The 22,350-nt window shown below is 38.7% G+C and overlaps 1 protein-coding gene across 6 annotated transcripts in view; it reads right to left on the bottom strand.

Moving 5' to 3' along the window:
- Positions 1–22,350, bottom strand: part of DGKB (diacylglycerol kinase beta) — a 440,036-nt gene that overhangs the window by 344,976 nt on the left and 72,710 nt on the right. For all 6 annotated transcript variants that reach the window (XM_077809368.1, XM_077809370.1, XM_077809373.1 and 3 more), the window contains 5 exons: positions 20,011–20,164; positions 12,141–12,281; positions 6,734–6,783; positions 3,380–3,454; positions 2,055–2,174 (listed from right to left, as the gene is read on the bottom strand). In XM_077809368.1, coding sequence (XP_077665494.1) covers positions 2,055–2,174; positions 3,380–3,454; positions 6,734–6,783; positions 12,141–12,281; positions 20,011–20,164 — 540 coding nt within the window. The remainder of the gene's footprint in view (positions 1–2,054; positions 2,175–3,379; positions 3,455–6,733; positions 6,784–12,140; positions 12,282–20,010; positions 20,165–22,350) is intronic.

Genomic DNA, 22,350 nt, shown 5'->3' with positions numbered 1-22,350 from the left:
ATGAAAGTCTAGAAGTCATTTGGTTTAATCTAATTTAGTATTTTCCAGGCCTATGTTCAGTATGTGCACCACTGGAATATTTCAGCTTCTGCCTTCAACATACTCATGACATAATGTTATAGAGAAGGATTTACATTAATCTATAGATGGAATTAGGCAGATACAAATTCTAAAAAAGTGAAGTTTACCCACTGAAAACTATAGTTTCTTACTACCCCCCAAAGTAGCCATTCCATATCGCAATAAGAACTAGGGAAAAGCAACATATAGACTTTCTATATCCACTATATGAGAGGCAGCATTCCGAACTGTTCAGTTCAGCTAAACAAGAGCTCCCAGTCTGACGCTGTGACCAAAAGGGATAACACAATCCTTGGATGCATAAGCAGGGGAATCTTGAGTAGGAGTAGAGAGGTTATTTTACATCTGTATTTGGTACTGATGTGACCTCTCCTGGAATACTGTGTCCAGTTCAGGTGTCCATAATTCAAGAAGGATGTTGAAAAATTGGAGAGGGCTCTGAGAAGAGCCATGAGAATGATTACAGTATTAAGAAAGTATAATAGTGATAGACTCAAGGAGCTCAATCTATACACCTAACCATAGGGTATGCCTACACTGCAAAAAAACACCTACAGCAGTGAGTCTCAGAATCCAGGTCTACACACTGGGGCTCACACTATGGTGCTAAACACAGCAGCCTAGACATTCCCACTCAGGCTAGAGCTCTGGATCTGAAACCCAGCAAGAGGGGTGGGTCTCAGAACCCAAGCTTCAGCCTAAGCAGGAACATCTGCACTGCTATTTTTAACACTGTAGCACAAGACCTGCAAGCCCAAGTCTAGAGACCCGAGCTCTGAGACTCACTGCCGGAGGTGTTTTAGTTGTTTGTTGGTTCCCCCCACCCAGCATAAAGATACCCAGAGAGAAGCTTAAAGGATGACTTGATTACAGTCTTTAAGTACCTACTTGGGGAACAAATATTCAATAAATGGCTCTTCAAGCTAGCAGAGGAAGGTATAATACAATCTAATGGCTGGAAGTCAAAGCTAGACATATTCAGACTGGAAATCAAAGGTAAATTTTTAACAGTGAGGGTTATTAACCACTGAAACAATTTGCCAATGATCGTGGTGGATGCTTCATTACTAACAACTTTTAAATCAAGACTGGATGTTTTTCTAAAAGATCTGCTCTAGGATCTGTTTGGGGGAAGCTGTATGGGAGGTCAGACTAGATTGATACAATGGTCCCTTCTGGACTTGGAATCTATGAATCTATCTAACTACGAATCTAGGAATATGAGTCAGGAAAAAGGGCAACCCATTTCTGACAGTGATGTCTTCTGTGATATTGGGCAAGTAACAATCTTTTTGTGCCTCAGTTCCACATATGTAAAAAGAAGAAAATAATATTTACCAAGGAATACTTCCTTCACAGGCTTAATCAATTAATATTTGTGAAGAATTTTGAGATCCTGTGATTAAAAAGTCTTACACAACTATTATATTGTTATATATTTAGCAATAGAAAGTGCTAAACTTAACCGACCTTTATAAAAATATCGTATAACTGATTGCATAATTGCAACACTCTGGGCTTGATTTGGGGTGGAGGAACTTCTTTAATATCTCCATTTAAGTGTCTGTGAAGTACTACAGAAAATTTTCAATACAAATATTTTTACATCAAAATCACACACCTGAGACATGCTAAAAGAGAGGTGCCCAAAGTTAGCTCAAATGCAAGAAGGCAGATGGCATTGGCACTTTGCCAACAATATAACAGCTGCATCTAACTGATATAAAATTAATATTATTACAGCTGTTTTCATCCTTAATACGAAACTGTGGCCTATAGCAATAATAGGTCTCATTATGTAATTCTCCATCCTTGGCTCAACTGCTCCCCCTGAGGTAGCCACATACTGGATAGTCTCTGCATGTCATAGTTCCATAGTTAAGATGAAGGTGAGGCAGATTGCAAATATATTAGTTTTGGGGCCACATCTGATCCATAAGTTACCCTTTGGACATTGCTAGATTAATGCTCACATTCTCTAATCCAAGGAGCACCAGGAGTGGGATTGTCGTCATTCCGCCCTGGATCCATTCCTCCAGAGATACTGTGCCATCATGGTCATAATCAATTTCTTCCATCATTTCATGAAGGATCTGTAGATTTAAAAGCAAAAACAAACAAAAACCTATAAATTGGATGTTCTAAGAAAACAAAAATATGTATTAACCCTGAGCCACCCACTTTCTGACGGAAAAAGCGAAGTAAAATGTATCCTATGTGGCAACTTTGGAAGAAATGTATTTAAAGTCATTTTACCCCTCACCTCACCCCCAAACCATACTTAGGTCCTTATTAGAACTGGTAAAACTTTTTTTTTTCAATTAAAAAAGCACATTTAAAAATATTTTTGTGGAAATTTTTTTCAACATTTTCAAATTTTGAAACAAAAAAAATTAAATACCCCAATTTTTTCATTGACCCTTGTATTTTCTGTATTCCCCTCCCTCTTTCCTCCATTTTGTTTTGGTTGGGGGGAAGCAAATAAACAAACAGGCAAATAATGGAGACAGGGAACCGGAAATATTACATTTTCCAGTTTTCAGCAAAAACTTCAAGAAAATGATTTTTTTTTTTCTGACACACGCTTACTATTTTTATTCAGCTCTAGAAGTGACATTATATACCATAGTTTCATATTACCATCCTTGTAGCATTACAGATTCTTAGAGTTCTATGGAAAGATAAAGCTTAGGGAAAAATTCACCCTGAGTCAAGGGTAGCACAAGGCCATATGCATCACTTAAATTCTGTTTTTATGGCTTCTGATTTTAGCTTTTGTCTGATAAGCACCAATAAAACACCACCAATAAAAACAAATTAAAAAATTAAATCAATGTTTAGCTAATAAATCCAAGAAAAACACCAGAAATGGTTGCTTGCATTTAAGGGTTTGTCTACATGGAGCAGTAATGCAGACTATGGAGTGGGTCATGGAGATTTCTAAAGTGCAGTTTGGGGCCCATTGTACTAGGTGTGCTGTACACAGATGATAGTTCCTGCCCCTCATGGGTTTTGGGTAGATATGTGCCAGGCACACTGAGAAGGTGAATTACTAAATGTAATGGTGAGAAAGCCTTAAACTTCAGTGGAGGGCATATATTTCAGACTTATGACCATGGTGCTACGTTGTCCTCATTGGAAAAAAGATTAGGAAAGGGCTGAATGCCAGCCCCAGAAAGAAGCAACAACTATTATTATTTTTAGTACTCAATATATGTATTAATATCACAGATATTCATGGGACATTACAGAATGTTTTCCAGAATTAATTGCATCAATGATCTGACAAAATACTTACTGGACTGAGTTCAGTGACATCCCATTCAAGATATTCTGCAACATGCATCATTTGAGTGACGATATTTTCTAGCTCCTAGGCAGGAAAAAAGAACAAAGATGTTTTAATGCGGTACCATACTGGCCGATTTTCTTACAATTCAGATATATAGTTTATAATTGTTTTAATATAGACTGACAGCGTATTTGGATGCATCATCTCTACGGATGAAAATATTAAATGTATATTTTAACAAAACCATTTAAACATCAAACCATTTAATACATCAAAGTATAAGGTAAAAATATTCAATCAGCAGTTATATGATATATATTTGAATATCAATATAATTACTAACAGAAGTTAAAATCAGAAATAAATATCCATTGGAGACTCCATTAAGCAGAATAAAAGGATTACTTTTAATTGTTTTAAGAAGGGAATATTTTAGGGTGAGGTTTGTGTGTGTGTATATGTTTGGCCTTGGAGAAAGAAAATCTTTCATTGAAAAAGGAGGACCTGAACTCACATTTTGCAGGTTGCTTTGGTCAGGTATAACTTATGCTCATCACTTAACTGGGATGATTTGTGCTGTTGGAAGCGAGACTAGTAAGGATTGGCTCTCACTGAACCATCTTCTTTCAAATTTGCGGTGTTATCTCCACCATGCTGATTTCAGTTCCACAAAATGTCATTAATTTAAATCCACGGGTTTGGTTCATCAAGGTATGCTTGAGTGTTTCAGGATCACAGGAACTTACTGTATGCAAATGATATTTTAATATTTTTGGGTAATGTATATTATGCAGATATGGATATGTTTTAATGTAATTGTAAGTTTGGTACACTTCCATTTAGATATTTGTACAAACCTGGGGGCAAATCCTCAACTACTGTAAACTGAAATCAATGGAGCTATGACAGTTTACACCAGCTAAGAATCTGCCCCTTTGCTCTAGGTTCAGCACTCAGGCCCAGTATAAATTGCATCCATACGAAAAGCATGCATGTCGGGGCGGGGGGGCGGGGAGGAGGGGACACATTCAGGCCTTCTTCACTACTGCTCTCAAACTGAGTGCAAGTGAATATATGCTATTATTACAATTATTGCTATGGGGTCTTTATTTTCAAAGGTGCTGAGAACTCAACTCCAGTTGCAGTCCAAGTTGTCAGTACTTCAGAAAATGGCCATAATGTGAAAGGCTCAACAAAAATGGCATTATTTTGCAACATTATTCAAACCCCCAGAGTTCCTATAACCGCCTCCCTCGCCACCGCCACCACCACTTCCTACACGTGCAGCCAACAAGTAATGCCAGCAAGGAAGGGCACACAGGGGTTCAAGGAACACACACTTAAAGATACTATGCTTTCTGACCTCAGATTCCTCCTGGAATGCATCTATGGAGTGTGTATTCCATGGGTTTTAGGGGAGCTAGGAATAAGGTACAAAAGTTGTACCATGCTTACCCTCCTTTTTTCTTTCTTATGAACAAGAGGCAACCTGAATTTGGCCACAAAATTTTTGGAACAAACTCTCAAACACTGGCATCAAAGTTGCACCTGCAAAATACATACACACAAAATCAGTAGTTGTGCATGCAACTGGATGCATGCTTGGATGCACAACTGCTCACATACACACACAATGGGAGCTACTCATGGTAATTTTACAGGCACACTTTAGATGTCAATGTTTGAGAGAGTTCCCGTCAATATTTTTCTGCAGTTATTTCTGTTTTCTGCAGAACCCAACTCAGTGAAGGCTCTCTAATCCTCTCTCCAGCCTCTTTTCTTGTGTGCGTGCGCTTGAAAAAGCTTACCAAGAACAAGGCGGAAGAAATAGCGTGGAGAAACAAGGACACTACATTCCTGAATAATCTTACTTTTGCTTAGTCCTTAAAATGTGGACTTTAAAATGTGATTTTTACATTCCAAAAACTCTTCACATTGTCATAATTAAAATTTTTATTAACATCCAAGAGTGCTTTAATAATCCTTTATGAAGGGTGATGTTTTAATCAGGGATAGAATTTCTTCTGAGTTAAATTTAAAGATCAACTGTATATTATGTTCTGACCTGTATATTAGCATTGGGCACCACAACTTCTCTCCTTTGAGCTGTCACTGATCCTTACTTAATTCAATGAAAGGCATATTTAAATTGGTTCTCTCTTCTGAATTGTGGTAACATGGTGTTCGCCCACTGGAAAATGTGTGTTCATATCACTGAGTCAAATCCACTCCAGCACATAAAGTCTGAGTAGGTAAGTGGAGGAGAGGGGAGTGTAACACAGCTGGGGAGATGAAATCTAACCCTACAACCACTGTTACAGCCTGTGAACTGAAATAAGAAAATAGAACCTCTTCACATTCATTCTACAGGGTGCTAGAAGCTTTGAGAAACTAATCTACCTTCTATCCCTTATGCATTAGTTGGCTGATATTTGTTAAAACCCCCTGTTACCTAGAACACTATCAGTGCCAGTTTAAGTATATGTATATCCCCTTACCTTCTTTCCTCCTATATGCCAATCTCTCTCTTTTCTCTCCCCGCTTTTTTCAGGGGGGTGGGGGGAAGTGGAGGAAGCAAAAGACAAAGATGCCTGCCCTATCCCCATTTCCAATAATTTGCGAGTCTCTGCTCCTTCCCAATATCTGAAAACAGAGCCGGTGCTAGCCTGTTGGGGGCCCAAAGCAGGAATTTTTTTGCTCCCCCCAAACACACACTACTAAAAAGGCAAGGTCTTATAATTAAAAGTGAACAGTGGGTCCCCTTGAGCTGTTCAGGGCTCTAAGCAATTGCTTCATCTGCTTATGCCTAGTGCCAGCTCTGCCCACAAGCCACACACTTCGTGAACATCTCTCTGATGTTCTCTTAATTGTATAATCAAGCATTACTCCTAAACTTCTCCTTTAACAATGTATCCTCATTTCTGGCCTCTCTGAACATGCTGGCCTTTCCCCTTCATCTTCTGCTATTACCTTCTCCCAGAAAGTTGAGCCGCACCTTTCTTCCCTCTCAATACAACCCTACAAATAGCTCTTTCATGTACAGCTCTCAATAAGTACAAAGGGGTTTTGGGAGCTGAGTTAAGTTGCCTCCTGCAGTAAAACGTTACAACTAAAAATCAGAAGAATGATTTCACAGTGGGAGATTCAACATTTGACTATCTCTATAGTTGAGGGGGAAGTGGATATGCTCAGCAGAAGGACAAATTGTTCGGAGTAGCCTCAAAATATCCTGGATGACAAATATTTTTATTATACCCAGTTATTACTTGTGTTTATCCAAAGTGTGCATTCTGCATGGATTCATACAAATACACTGTTACGGTTCATGCTAGCATAATATGTCAATAGAAATAAAATTACCGAACTGTCCAAGTACCCATTTCCATCTGTGTCATACAAGCGAAACATAACTAAAAAAAAAAAAAAGGACCATTAAATTAGAAAAAATGTAAGATGTACATCATATTCCTTTAACTCGAGAGCAAGACAGAGAGTTATCGCCTGACTCGAAACTGGGATCCTGATTATATCTACAGAAAACAGGATCCCAGTTAGAAAATTTGCTGGCCTCCTCTTGCACTCTCACTGTGCTTTTAGTCCACTATGATGATAGCAGTTCTACAAATGCTTACTCATTAGCTAATTGTACCCATGGAAATTATTGAAATTAGTTCTTAGGTCAGCTGAATGCAACAGTAAATATACTTTCCATACCTGCAAAATAAAATTTTCCCCGGTTTCACTGAGTTCACAATACTGGTATATAATTAGGACTCTACCAAATTCAGAAATCTGGTCTCCCCTATGAAATCTGGTCTTTTGTGTACTTTTACCCTACCCTGCAGAGCCAGGTGTCTGGAGAGTGGTATTTTGCTGTTTTAAAAATACATATTCTTGGTTTTTAAACCATGAAATTTAAGATTTAAATATCTTAAACCATGAAATTCAAGATTTTTACAATGCTATGATGGTGAAATTTACAAAAATGGACGATGAATTTGGTAGGGCCCTATATATAAAATAGAGCTATTGGGCACAATTCTTCTCCTTTTGAAGTCAACTGTAATGGTCTCTTAGGCTACATCTACACTGTACACCTCACAGCAGCAAAGCTGGGCCACTACAGCAGCATTGCTGTCAGGTCCACAGCGTAGACGCTCTTTGTCGGCAGGAGAGAGCTCTCCCGCTGACAAAATAAAACCACCCCCAACGAGCAGCAGTAGCGATCTCTCCCGCCTACAAAGCACCAGTCTACACCAGTGCTTTTCATCAGGAAAACTTTTGTTGGTCAGGGATGTGTTTTCTTCACACCCCTGACCGACAAAAGTTTTACCGATGAAAGTGCAGTGTAGACAGCTTTAGAGCATCTCCCTGGTCTTATTGTCTGAAATTTTGTTGACATATCTAGGCCCAATTCAAGAGCTCATTCCTATTCAGCACTTGATTACATGCTTAATTTTAAGTGTGCACATAAGTTAGTTCTACTACAGAAAACAGAACGAATGTAAGCATGCATGAAAGTGCTTTCCTGAACTGGTGCTCAAGGCCATTCTGCCCCATAGGTAGTACTTAATGTACACTGTGTGGCCCCTTGTGAGTGTAAGTATCTTAAGCACCTCACATATTCTTTTCTGTAACTAATGGAATATTTATTATAGCGAGTGTAAAGACACCGTATACCATCAACCTCTTAAAAGGTACAGTGCCTATGCATAAATTTGTCTGTCTTTATTGTCTCATCCATTGAGCAGCCACTTGTATTACATTTGAGGAAACTGATTTACTTATGAAACCTTTCAGAATCTCCCAAACTGAAAGAGACTCATCAGATAATGTTTAAATTAAAGAAAAATATATCTTCTTAAAAGTTCTCAGTTCAAAGTAAGAAAACTGTTTCACCATCCCCCTTCTCTTCCCAGAATGGATTTCATACTAAGTCCTGCAGTCTCTAGCAGTGCCGTCAGCTGGGGAGTTTTATACAACACCAAAGTTTTAACACATGGTACTAGAGTAAAATGCACTAAATCATGAAAATATGTATCTCTGTACAAGATAGCTATTGATATACAAGCATCAATAAATAGCTATAATACATAGCAAAATCCCAATAATGTTAGCAATTTTAAACAATGTAGATTAAATCAGGCCCATGCATGATTTAATTCCCACTTAGGTCCTCAAATTAGTATTTAAGTATCCTCTGCACAGGGATGAATTAAACTGATTAACACAAATATATTCGATATGAATCTGTACAGCTTCAATTCTTCAATCAGTATTATATTCCTCTCTGATCCACCACACAATTTTGGATAACACTTTTTAGTAAAATTCCATTTATAAATAGTTTATAAAGGGTTAATAAATGATTAATAGATGTTTTAAGCACATCACAGATATGATTAATAGCATTAAAGATGGCTTTAAGTACATCAGTAGAAGGTGTTATAAACAGTCGTAAGCCATGGTTATAAGCAACCTATTGACTTGTTGGACTTCATAACAATCTATAACAAATGATTAACATTTATTAATCATTATATCATACTTTTCATCTCTCTTCCTCAATGGGTCTCCATCGTATTTCAAATTCTATCTGAAAGCATAACTTCTCCACTCCTTTGTGTGTCTTGGATCTGATTTTCAAAAGCATCCAGTTTTGGTCTAACTCTGCTGACACTGAAGACAATGGGAGAACCATTGACTTCTTTATGGGCACAGTTAGATCAATCCACCTCTTAATTTCTTTTTTTTTCTGCTACTCTTTTTGTATTGAATTCTATCACTGCATTATTTAACTCTAAAATGTTTTCACTTTAGGAAGTACTTGGTTCCTGATTCTAGAAACAAGACTACTCATGTGCAAAGTTACTTGAGTACTTAAATGTTTGCAGGATCAGGACCTCATTTAGTAAATACCATTAATTTACATGGTGAAATATACTGTGACCATATGGACACATTTTTCCTCTGTTGAAGGTGATAACCAAAAATACATAATCTCAGTGTTTGCTGTATATGCTTATCTGATGCAATTAATTTTAATTTCCAAAGGTCATCAAAAGCATATGTAAACTACTTATTTACAGGTTTTTGTTTTGTAAATTAAAAAAAAGTTGAATTATGTACACTGTCATTTTCAAATGCTACTAATTTCGACAAATCTCTCAATCAGGTTCACTTATGCGCCAGTCTTTGTAGTAGAAGAAAAACAGAACAGCAAATAAAATCTTGATAATCAAAAAACAGCATTTCAAGGAAGCAAAAACAGTTACATCTACATTAGAATAGATTTTTGAGCGGTTTTATGTAAATATTGTAATGTGTATGAGGATAACACTCCAAATAACTTTTAACATAAAATGCAAATGGACCTGTTTTTAATACTCTGTGCTTTTCCACTTGGACTCTGTGTTTTATCAAAGCACCTCTTACAGCATTATAGCAAGTGATTATATTCTGCATGATGCGTCAGTTGATGTTCATTAGGATTACACATTTATCTCCATTCCAAATAAATTATCACAATCAAATCTCTTCAGTATTAAGAACAATTTTATACTGCAAGGGCTGTGATAGAAATTATTGCACTGCATTGTGTGGCAGAGGGCCCCAGGGCATGAAATTTCCACAAAAACCCCCTCACAGACAATTCTCCACATTGTCCAGTCAGGGTGGGATTTCTTCTGAAAGCTGGTAGATACCAAGGGACTGGTGAGAGGACACCACCATCTGGGCAGGGGTCTTGTGCCTCTGGAGCACCTCTGGTTCCTGACAAATCCCTTTTCCTTGGCAGCAGGGCTCCATGGGAGTCTTAATACCAGAGATTTCTCTGGCAATGCAGCTTCTGGAAAGGAGACTGCATACAGAAGATAATACGGCCCCAGACTGAAACATCTTTTCTGGAGAACCTCTGCAGGACCTAAGGGAGATGTGCATCCTTGACCGGGGTCTTGCCTAGCACCCCAGTCACTACCCTCTCCCACAATCCAGATCCCTAGGATCAGTGGAGGCAGCTTTTCCACATTCTGAATGTGGATCTGAAGGTGAGGATCTGGGCTTTAGGATTCTGGAAGGGCCTACACAGTCTGCCACTTGGATGGGCTCAATGTATTGTCTGCTGAATTAAGACCTAGGAATTTAGATTTTCCTATTCATGGGATCAACACATAATCCACAGATTTTGTTTTGGGTTGCAGAGAAGCATCCAATACATCATTAACCTTGGAATATTGTAGCACTTATACGATACCAGTGCTATGATATTGGCAAATTTGGGGCAGTCACTACTCAGGCAAAACTCCCACTAATCCTATGTTATCAGGACTAGGAACTTGCATGCTGTAGTTATAAGCTAGCTATAGTCTAGAAAACTTGGAGGCTTATAAAAGACATGGTCATTAAACTTGAAATGAATATAAATTTCCAGCAGATAGAGTCTAGTGCCTGTATTTTTACAGCAGTGATACTGAATATTTACCTTTGGTACACTATCAGGGCCTGGGCCTGCATTTCTTATAGAGACAAACCTCCCATCAAAATCAATACAACTTGTGCCTCAGTAAGGACAGCAAGGACCTTAGTCTACACTTGGAGCTGGGGGTGTGATTCCCAGCTTGAGCAGACTTACTTGAACTAGCTCTCATTCAGGTAACACACTAAAATTAGTAGCATAGCCATGGTAGCATGGGCAATGAGGAGCGATGTGGCATGGACTAGCCACAAGCAAAAACCTGCCTGAACCCCACAGGTACATATTCAGGGCAGCTAGACAATGCCCAGGCTACCCCAGATACCTTACTATTTTAGAGCACTAACTCAATGAGAGCTAATACGAGTATGTCTATTCAAGCTGGAAATCACACCTTCAGCTCCAAGTGTAGATGTAGCCTATGTGTTAGTCTAACCCAAGAACTGACTGTAAGAATGACACTGTGGGGTTCTATATTCTTTGTGTTTCATTGATTTCCATATCAAGCTTTTCAGGTCCTGATGGAGGAAAGCATTTCTGTTCAGGAAAGGTGCTTAGGCACATGCTTAACTTAAAGCACGTATTTAATAGCTTTTCTGAACTGAGGCCTTTGTTTGTAAGTAAAGACATATTTTCTAACTGCTAGCCCTACAGACTCACCTGGACACACAACTGGTTTCTTTCCATCTTGCTGATAACCACTAGCAACATAGGATATACAGGCCATATTAACATCTCAACTACATCTGTAAGTCCTATGGTCTACACTCACACTTAAGCATCCCTAGGCATCCTCGTTAGCCTTACGTGGATTTTCAAAGGTATGACTGATGGAGATAATGTGGTCGTGCAAGTGTATCTGAGGGGATAATTTGGACTGCAGAGCCTATACTACTAGTGATGATATGCAAGATGGAAAGAACCCAGTTTGTCAGAGTCCAGGGTCAATTACTGAGGCTGGAAACTGAAAAAATACATCTTGTAACTTACTGAGCAAACTTGATAAGGAAATCAGCTAAACACAAGAATGCAGAACTCTGCTATGCCATTTTTATAGTGTCACTTTTTAAGAAAAAAACCATACTTCATTAAGTCTTAAATTTAGAGCCAGAAATTTCCATTTCAAAATTTCCTCAAGATTGCGTACAGCTCAGGTTTGCAAAGCTGAAAATAAAGCAATGTCTGTTGTTACTAGCATTATAGTCAGGTTGATGTATTAGCAAATTATTAGGGGCTTTTGTTATTTTGTTTTAATTTAGCAGCTTTTTCCTCAGATACGAAAAAATATATACATACATTCTAGTTTGTCTTCAGGTCTTCCTCTTTCAAGCAGAGACAAATAGCAAACAATGTCTTTCAACTGGATTACATCTGGTACATGTAAATTGGCAGGAGCAGCAGTTCGTGATGTAGTGGTACCTTTATTAATTCTCAAACCTGGAAAAAATACATATGGTTTGTTATCTTTATCAACAACATAAATAGAGAATCAAAACCACTATTTCACTTAGTGGATATGTTATTCGTTTTTTCCCACTGTGCTGTCACAATCCAGCCCAAATTTGCCTCCATTCCAGCGGCCCTATAGAAGCTCCATGGGCCTCCTAAATTATGTAGCTTCACATGCTGCTCCCTATTCAAAGATGCTTGTTGTCACATAATGCTCTTTCATGCCACCTAAATTTGTACCCTAGCCAGTAGCAGAGTCATACACGTAATAATTAATTACTGTCAAAACAATTAAACTGTCAAAATCCCTGCCACTAGATATTATGAAAATAAATATCCCAATTTTAATATAAATATTTCAATTATTATTGAGTCAAACTAATGCGAATACATTTGTAAAATACAAATTTCAGCACCGCCAATCCTCATGCTTCAATTCGGAAGTTAGTTGGACTGTTCCCAAAGATGTGTGAGTACTTGCAGGATCAAGCCCCAAGTTAAGATGTGAACAACAGGAGGACATGACAACCCAGAGAGGAATCATAAAAGTTTCTGATTAAGGAGGTTTATTATGTCTCTCACTGACCTTAGCAATGTTAAAAAAGAATCTTAACAAAAGGATTAACTGTTCTTAAACACTTTGTGTAATTCATTCAGAACAGGTTCTTCACTGATAAGCTGCCTACATAATTTCTCTCTCTCTCTCACATATTTTTCCTTGGCTAAAATATTTGTTGTAGCCAATGGAAACAGAATCCCGCTATCTTCTACATTCATCTCACAAATTGTATTCCATGCTTATTTCAATGGGATTACTGGAGTGAGTAAGGTGAGAAGGATTTGCCTTTCAGCAAACAGAATTTGGGCATGCAGAAGCAATTAATTTAAATCAAGTTTACATCCAGCATATTTTTTAGGCAGATAGTAAGAAAGATTAAGAAAACTAAAATAAATAAAAGGTTGTTTAGAAGGCAGTGTGCACCCAAATAGAAATGCCAGGAGCTCCTCAGCGCTAAATATGAATTTACCTCTGAATTACTTTAAGTTATTCTACATGGGAAAACCAGTACTTCCCAATAGTGCAAGGGTCTTTCCTATGAGAAATCTGCAAATATAACAAATGGAAATCATTAGACTAAAAAAAATGCTTTAAAATTAACTCTAAAGTAACTCCTTCCTCTGAAAAAAGAACAGGAGTACTTGTGGCACCTTAGAGGCTCACAAATTTATTTGAGCATAAGCTTTCGTGAGCTACAGCTCAGTTCATCGGATGCATAGGGTACAGACTAACACAGCTACTACTCTGAATCCTTCCTCTAGTCTCGGTATCTGTCTTCTAGAATGAAAAACGTCATCTAAAATGTAACATCTATGGGGCAAGGAAAGTCTTGCTAGTTGCGTTTTAGACCAACACCTGAAAATGTTGTCATTTAATGAACAATAAAGTAATTTCACATAGCAGATGGCCAAGTACAAAAGAAACCAAAGGGCAAAGATCAGAAAACTATAATATATATACATGGTAATTATGGCCTTGTTCTTGCAATTGAATCTGCACTTGAGACTGAAGTGAGTCTGGGCCATGCAGAGATGCATGTGTTTCTCCCATGCAGGTTTAGGACCTAAACTGATAAGATCACAAGGCTTAAGTGCTAATAAATGCCTATAAAATTAAATTGCCATAAAATAGTAATCAAAAAGATGTTAAATCTTATCTAGTAAGGAATAACAATATATTTTTCAGCAAGTGAAGTCCACTCTTTTCTTGGTTGAAAGTACTCTGCCATTCCGTGGAGAACTAATGCAAAAGTTTACTTAGTTATATTTAAAAGAAACTACCTAAATAACATGGCAAAAAAACCTAATATTTTGTGCAAACAGCTATTTAATACTATCATGTGTTACATGGGGATGAATTTTGAAGCTTAAAAGGTAAAATATGGCCTTGTATTCTATCCAGAGAAATAAAAGGAACTAAAATACTGGATCCTATTCTGCACTCATACATATATCCCTCACACCCACTGAAATCAGAGGGAACATGGCATCTGTATTGCAAAGTAGAATTTGGCCCATTGTCAAGTCAAAGGTGTAAGAAAGCAAAGGCATTTCTCAGGAAGTTGAGAAAAGCCAATGATCATTTTCTGAGCAGCAGCTTGCCTGACAGAGTGGCCAGTTTCTCTTCAGGCCGCTAAGGGAGAATAGAATTTATAAACAGATGTGATGGGGGCGCTTGCAGAGAGCAACTACCACCACCAAATGGGCTCATCACACAGCTGTCTCTGGCAACATTTGTCCATTATCCTTTTATGAGCTCCCCTCTAGCTCCTACATGTCTGCCCAGCTTCCAGAAGAGTTTCAAATGCATTTGAAATATTTTCTCTACTTTTGCAAATCTCTGTCCTATACTAGTTACAAAATATACTAGTTATATAGCATAACATAAAATTATTCAAGACCTTCGTGTGGCCTTTTGCACCTTTTTACATTAAAATTTACAACCATAAAGTTATTTCACGTTGCATATTACCTATTATAAGTGCTGTTGCTATGTAAAATCATATACATCAGTCAGAGATTGTATAGTTTAATTGCAGTCCCAAATTACCCATAAATCTATTATGAGGTCAATGGAATTATCTAACTGAATGTTTTTTCACCACAGCATTTGTATTAGGCATAATACCATTGACTTCACTGTGAGTTTGAACAGTATTATAACAGTTCCCTTGGCATCATATTGAATCCAAATGACTTAACTCAATAGAGTGAGAATGAAATTGTCTCATAATGAGTGGATCATAAGGATTTTATTGAGAGAAAATAGTCTCATGATGCTAAAGACCTGAGCGGTAGAGTGAAGGGGAAAATATTTTATATAGTACTGTTACAATAAAAATCACACACATACGATAAAAACAAGCTAAGGATACACTGGCAGAAATAATACTGAAATTCATTTCTGCTTATATCAGATAACATTGTTTTAAAAGAGGCTGTGTGTTTTAACGGTGGGGGCGGTGGGCAGTTGGCCAATGTACATGGCAGAGGGGCATTGCTGGCACATGATGGCATATATCACGTTGGTAGATGTGCAGGTGAACGAGCCTCTGATAGCGTGGCTGATGTGATTAGGCCCTATGATGGTGTCCCCTGAATAGATATGTGGACACGGTTGGCAATGGGCTTCGTTGCAAGGATAGGTTCCTGGGTTAGTGGTTCTGTTACCCTATCCTTGCAACACCATCATAGGGCCTAATCACATCAGCCACACTATCAGAGGCTCATTCACCTGCACATCTACCAATCTGATAGATGCCATCATGTGCCAGCAATGCCCCTCTGCCATGTACATTGGTCAAACTGGACAGTCTCTACATAAAAGAATAAATGGACACAAATCAGACGTCAAGAATTATAACATTCAAAAACCAGTCGGAGAACACTTCAATCTCTTTGGTCACTTGATTACAGACCTAAAAGGGGCAATTCTTCAACAAAAAAACTTCCAAAACAGACTCCAACGAGAGACTGCTGAATTGCAATTAATTTGCAAACTGGATACAATTAACTTAGGCTTGAATAAAGACTGGGAGTGGATGGATCATTACACAAAGTTCAACTATTTCCCCATGTTTATTTCCCCCACGCACGCACGCACGCACACACATACTGTTCCTCCCTATTGCTTGGCATATTGAGCAGGTCTAGCTGACAAGGTGATTAAAATACCAAGTGCTTTCAGCTACTTGTCTACACTAGTGCTGCTACTGGTGGAGATTTATAAAAAGACAGCTTCCTTTATTGCTATTGGGAAGGTCTCTCAGTGTATTCAATGTCTATGAAAGTATGTGTATAAAATATTGTGTTTAAAATGAGCAGGTGATGATAGTATAAAAATATTCTATACAACCTAGGACAACAGAATAGTAACATGTATGTAGAGTAATAGACATGAATGGCTATTAACTAAGCAATGATATCTTTATAGCCAGAGATCATAAAGCAAAGAGGCAAAAACAACCACTGGAGATTAAAAAAAAGGTGAAAGATATTTTATTCAGTGCATGTACAGTAGTGAACAAAATATATTACCCACTATAGGAACTACCAAATAGGTAAATTTAACAAAAAACAAGTCAATTTCTGCTGGCCAAGACACATGTGGGTAAGCAGAAGCTGTTTCCTTGGCAATCAGCATGTTTGTTGTCTGATTCATTGCCTGATGCTAGAAACCAGCATTGTCCCAACCACACAGGAAGACAGACCAGAGGCAATGGATGTGGTCTAATTAGGTTGCAACTGTATTCATTTAACATATTTGGGAATAGGTGGCAATAAATTGTACAATTCAGGTCATCATTTCCTTAATTGTTTCTATCTATTTGGGAGGTTGCTGTCAGCCCTCCTGCTTCCCAACCTGGACCCAGTCAGCCTGTTCCTGGGACCCCTACCACTCTGCCCTAGTATGAGGGATTAGGAATCCCAACCCACCTTTTTTAGGCTTTCTTAGGGGGCGCCTCCCACAAAATCCACTTCCAACTCCTGTTTATCAGGGAACTGTATCCCCTCCGTAATGACTACCTGCACTGGACACCTGCCACACCTGTTACCTACTAAGTTGCAACATCTTGACGTCACCAACCTATTGTGGGGAAGACAAAAAAAAAAAAAAAACCCACTCTGCCTCAGTCAATCTGGTGATCACATAAAAATTTCTTCTCAGTCCTCCCCAAAAAGGCAACTAGTGCAAGCACAGGGAAGATCATAAAATCTGGTTCTACCCTGATCCCCTGGGTAGGGAAAAGGGTGATTCTGGTCAGTGATTGAGAGAGTTCCAGAATGCAGGGGTACAAATACCGTCCCCTTTCCCAATGTGGGGGTGGGTCAGTGCCCCTCCGTAGTCCAGCTACTTCCTGTTTCCCCCTCGGCTCCATCAGGTAAGTCTATCTCCCTTTCCCACTCCCTTGTAATCCAACAGCAGTAGGAAGCCTTAAAGGTGTCCTGTCCTCTATTCCTGACACCCAAAGAATCACCACATTTTATAGATTTCAATGCCAGAAGGGACCATTATGATCATCTAGACTGATCTTCTTCATAGCATCCACATCTAAAATTTCACCAATTGGCTCATGCATCAAGTCCGTAACTTCTGGATGAGCTAGAGAGTATCCTTTATAAAAACATGCAATCCCAAACTAAAGACTCCAAAGTTATGAAGACTCCACCACATCCCTAGGTAAGCAGTTCCAATGGTTAATTACCCTCACATTATTTCTAGTCTAATTTTATCTAGCTTCAGCTTCCAATCATTGGATTTATGATGTCTTTGTCTGCGAGATTACAAAGCCCTCAATCAAAAAGTCTTTTCCTCTAGAGATATTTACAGACCATGATCAAGTCACGTCTTTATCTTCCATTGGATAAATAAAACAGCTTGAACTACTTTAATCTCTGTAAGGCAGATTGTAAAGACCTCATATCATTCTTGTAGCTCCTTCCTGAACCTTTTCCAATTTGCCATCATCCACTTTAAAATATGGACCCAGGAACTGGAAACAGCATTCCAGTAATGCTCTCACTAATGCCATATACTCCTTCCAGCCAATGAATCTCAATTGCTTCCACACTGGGGAATTTGCGACATTAGAAACCTCGGATTATAACGCCACTGTAAAAATCAGGCAGGAGCAAAAGGCTAATTACACAGTAGAAAACTGCTTACACTGTGGGATCATATTAAAGAAGTTCTGTATTAAAATCACAGGTAAGTTTGATTCCCCATAGTTTAAATTCCAGGGCATTGCTAATTAAGAGATCTCTTGTGTTTTTTTTTTTTCTTGTTTTTTTTTGTTACTGTTTCTCTCCCTTTCTGTGTGAAACTTGCAAGCTGCTAATTGTGTTAGTACATCCTAAGACAGAGAGAGACTCAAAGCAGTTCTTTGTAACAACATAAACAGCACACAGAGACTCCCCACCCTTTTGTTGTATTTATCTTGCTTTGCTAACAATTGTGATTAAAATAGAGATAGAGGATGTATGTGGATGGATGCTTGGTGTAGGATAATAAATGAATGATCAGGGAGGTGCCAGCCTAGGATTTCAGTGTCCATCGGCTGAAGAATGCACAGAGTGGAGACAACCAGAGGACCCCCGGAGGGCAGACTGGAATCCACCCAACAGCCTCAAGGATGGGAGAACCGAAGAACAGATAACATCTGGCAGCACGGAGCCGTCAGGAATGCGCCATCTGCTGATTGATTCAGCAACAGCATGAGGAATCAATTCCCATAGACTGGCATAGGAATAAATTCCTATAAAAATGGACTCTAGAAACTGAGAACTTTGAGTCTGGTTCTGCTACCACCTTCCAGGAGCATCGGATGCACATCTGGCAAAGTCTCGGCTCCACCCTCATGACCAAGTTACCTGACCAGTAACTTGGCATGAGCAACCTCTAGGCTGGTAACTATAACAAATTTGCAGAACCTCTGTGTGTGTGTGTATGAATGAACGTGTGAATGAATGTGAAACTGAATGAAATGTTATAGCTATAACTGACTGCCTACTATGATTCTTTTTGTATTCACAATAAATGTGACATTTTGTCTTATCCCCTGTAAGAAGATCCTGCTGGTTTTTATTTTATTGGTATAACAACACAAGCATTCTGATAAGTATCAATGATGAGACTAAAAGGCACTTAATATAGCATTATGCTAACGGTTAAAATTATATTAAACAGTCCCCAATCTTGCATACTCTGACACACATGTAACTTTACTACCATGAGCAATCCTATTGATTTCAATAAGCATGTGAATAAGTAGTTTCAGGATTGGGGAACTTATTTCGTTTCTCCAGGCAGTTATAAGTTCTCAAAATAATTACTGTGTGCACTGAAACATCTCAAGCTTATTTTTACACTAAACCTAATTTTTCTTGCCAAGTTTAGTAAAAGTCTATCTGTTTTTATTGGGGGTGGGGAGTGGATGTTTGCTGTTTTGTTTTATTTATTACACTTTTCTGTTTTTATATATTTTTGAGATGCTTTATCCTCTCTGAGAACTCAATCATATTTAATAAAAATCTGCAAACTGGCAGAAAAACTTCAAACTACTCAATGAGTACAAGGGCCTTATGTTGCTTGAGGAAATATGGCAGATCAATAGTAACTACAACTATCTTAAATAGCCAATGCAAAGGATGGGTAGGAGCAGCAGCACAACCAGTCAATTACAGGGGAGGAAGTAATTGGGCAAGGAAGCTTCAAAGCATCAAGCAGGAGTTGTGGGAACCTGCTACAGGAACAGTGGTTTCCTAAATGGTGTGTAAGTAACAAGGAAAATAGTAAGCAGTGCCACGTAAGATTGGAAATTGAATAGGTTTTAATTTGGCAAAGTTAGTCCACTTGGTGCCTCAGCTGGATGGTGACTGTGGATTAATAAAGTGCAAATACTTAATTTCATTCTCTCTTCACAACACAGCACAGCCTTGAAAAACAGGTTTTAATGGAGTACTTCCCCCCCAGTTCTGCAAACACCTGATCACTACATGAGTCCTGGATAAAAGCATAAGTTCAATACACTGCCTAGAACTCTATACTTGTATGGCTCTTAGAAACAAATGTTACTGCTATACTTTCAATTTCTCATGTAGATATTTTTCTTTGAAATAGATCAGTCTTCATTACACCAGTATTATTTTGATTACTCACCTCCTGATAGGAGTTGGGGCTTGTTTTTTACTAAGGGACTACAATGGGAGATTTTGTTGCTGAATGATGTAAAGAGATGTTCACTGAAATCATCGGGCAGCTCAGCTTCCAGAAAGGTCTTCATGAACAGCCTGAAACCTTCTAAATCAATTGTCTAAAGTTTAAAAAAAAAAAATAATAATAAAACACCTTTAACTTCTGGCATTTCAGGATAAGTCTAATATTCAATAAATGTTGGTTATTAGTTGAAACAGTAGAAAAACTTCAATAATATACATTTATAAAATATGGCAATCACACTGTTTTAACTCACATAACTACCATTTTTTATTAATGTTTCAAAAATTCACAGCCTTCAAAACTCCACCTACAGTATTTGGCCTTGATTCTTATTTACTCTAAGGCTCATTTATACAAATCTGGTAAATTACATTCACTCTATGGCTCCATTACACTACCAGAATGCTGTAAAGGGACCTCAGTGTAAGTGAGAACCAATCCCCTTGTCTTGAGGACTTCTGACAGCAAAATTTTTCAAGTTGACTATACAGCATTATATAAACAAAAGTTTCCTTGTGTTTTTTGCCATTTAATTTAATTTGTTCTTGTATTCTACAGCAAAGTAAAATGGAGAGACTAATCAGCCTATATTGCTGCTTTCATTTTGGTGATACAGTAATATCAGTTATTAAATGAACAGTAAAAGCTCACAATTACATTTTATCCTATTAAGCAATATAGAGTGACTCTGAGATAAAAGATGGCATGGAACAGATCAAAAGATTTTGAGATATTACAATTACTGTGTCATAATTGTATACTTATCACTGGAGTTACATTATTATGTCAGTGATAATATAAAAAAAGCAGCTTATCATTTTTTTTTAAATTAATATAAAGGATAGATTATGTTGCCTGCTTTTGTTTCTATATCATAAATAAGGCTGCAAGTCTGTCACAGACATCACGGATTCCATGACTTTCCGGGACCTCCAAGACTTCTGCAGCAGCCGGTGTGGCTGATCTAGGGACCGACTTAGGAGCTAGGGCAGCCCCTGGACCAGCCACATTGACTGCTGCAGGGGCATTCTTGGGCCACCACGCTCTCCCCCCTCCACCAGCAGCAGGAGAAATTTGGGTGCGGGAGGGGGCTCAGGGCTGGGGCAGAGAGGGTGAGGGCTCTGGGCAGCACTTACCTTGGGGGGCTCCCCGAAAGCAGCGACATGACCCTCCCTCAGCTCCTAGGCAGAGTTGCAGCCAGGCAGCTCTGCGTACTGCCTCTGCCCGTAGGCGCCACCCCTGCAGATTCCATTGTCCATGATTCCTGGCCAATGGGAGCTGCACAGCCAGGGCTTGGGGCAGGACCAGCGCGCAGAGTCCCCTTGTCACACCTCTGCCTAGGAGCTGAGGGAGGGACATGTCGCCACTTCCGGAGAGCCACGCGGAGCTGGGTAGGGAGCCTACCAGCGCCGCCAACACTCCCCAGCAGCAGCAGCAGGGGTCCTAGGCCGCACGCTCCCACCCGCTCCCCCAGCACCAACACCAACTTTTGTCCTCTTCAGTAAGTTTTTGTTGTGCACATTTTTCAACTCTGATTGCCTTTTCCAGAGCTGAAGAGATCTACGTAGCTTGAAATCTTGCCTTCTTCAACAGAAGTTGGTCCAATAAAAATTATTAGCTCACCCACATTGTATCTCGCATAACCTGGGAACAACACAGCTACACTAACACTGCAAACAACTTATTCATACCTCTAATATGGCTGAAGTCAACAGGACAAATAACCTAGAGATTTTTCACTAAAGTACTGAAAAATCAAGCTATAATGTTATATAATGATACTTTGGTGCTGCAGAAGTCATATGTAACTAATGTAGCACCTGTGGTCGGCAAATCTACTAGCCCCCAAGAAAGTCCCTTCATCACATACTATATTGCTATACGTCTGCCAGTAAGATATCCTGCCTCTTTCTGAAATAATAAAGATAAGCAGACACTGTTGTTTAAAATAAACCAGTCTGTATAAATATTTTAAGCAGCAAGGTTCTAGATTTACTATGAACAAATTACGGTGAGCCTAAGGACTAAAATGCACTGCTGAGATGTGGATATTAAGGGTCATTCATTGTTGAGATGTCAACTACCACCTCCAACTGGCCCAAGATACCAGCCTCCATTGCCAAATTAAATTTTCATATAAGCACCTTGTGCTTTTTCCCATGTTGCCCCTCATGCTTGGGAGGCTGTGATCACAAGCACACCTGTATTCACACCCTGTACACTGTTGTAATAATCTTTGTACAAAATATGCCTTGTGAGGTATCATTTGAAAACTAATAA

This window comes from Eretmochelys imbricata, chromosome 2 (assembly GCF_965152235.1).
Source record: "Eretmochelys imbricata isolate rEreImb1 chromosome 2, rEreImb1.hap1, whole genome shotgun sequence".
In the NCBI taxonomy this organism is placed as follows: domain Eukaryota; kingdom Metazoa; phylum Chordata; order Testudines; family Cheloniidae; genus Eretmochelys; species Eretmochelys imbricata.
This window is presented reverse-complemented; position numbering and strand designations above follow the sequence as displayed.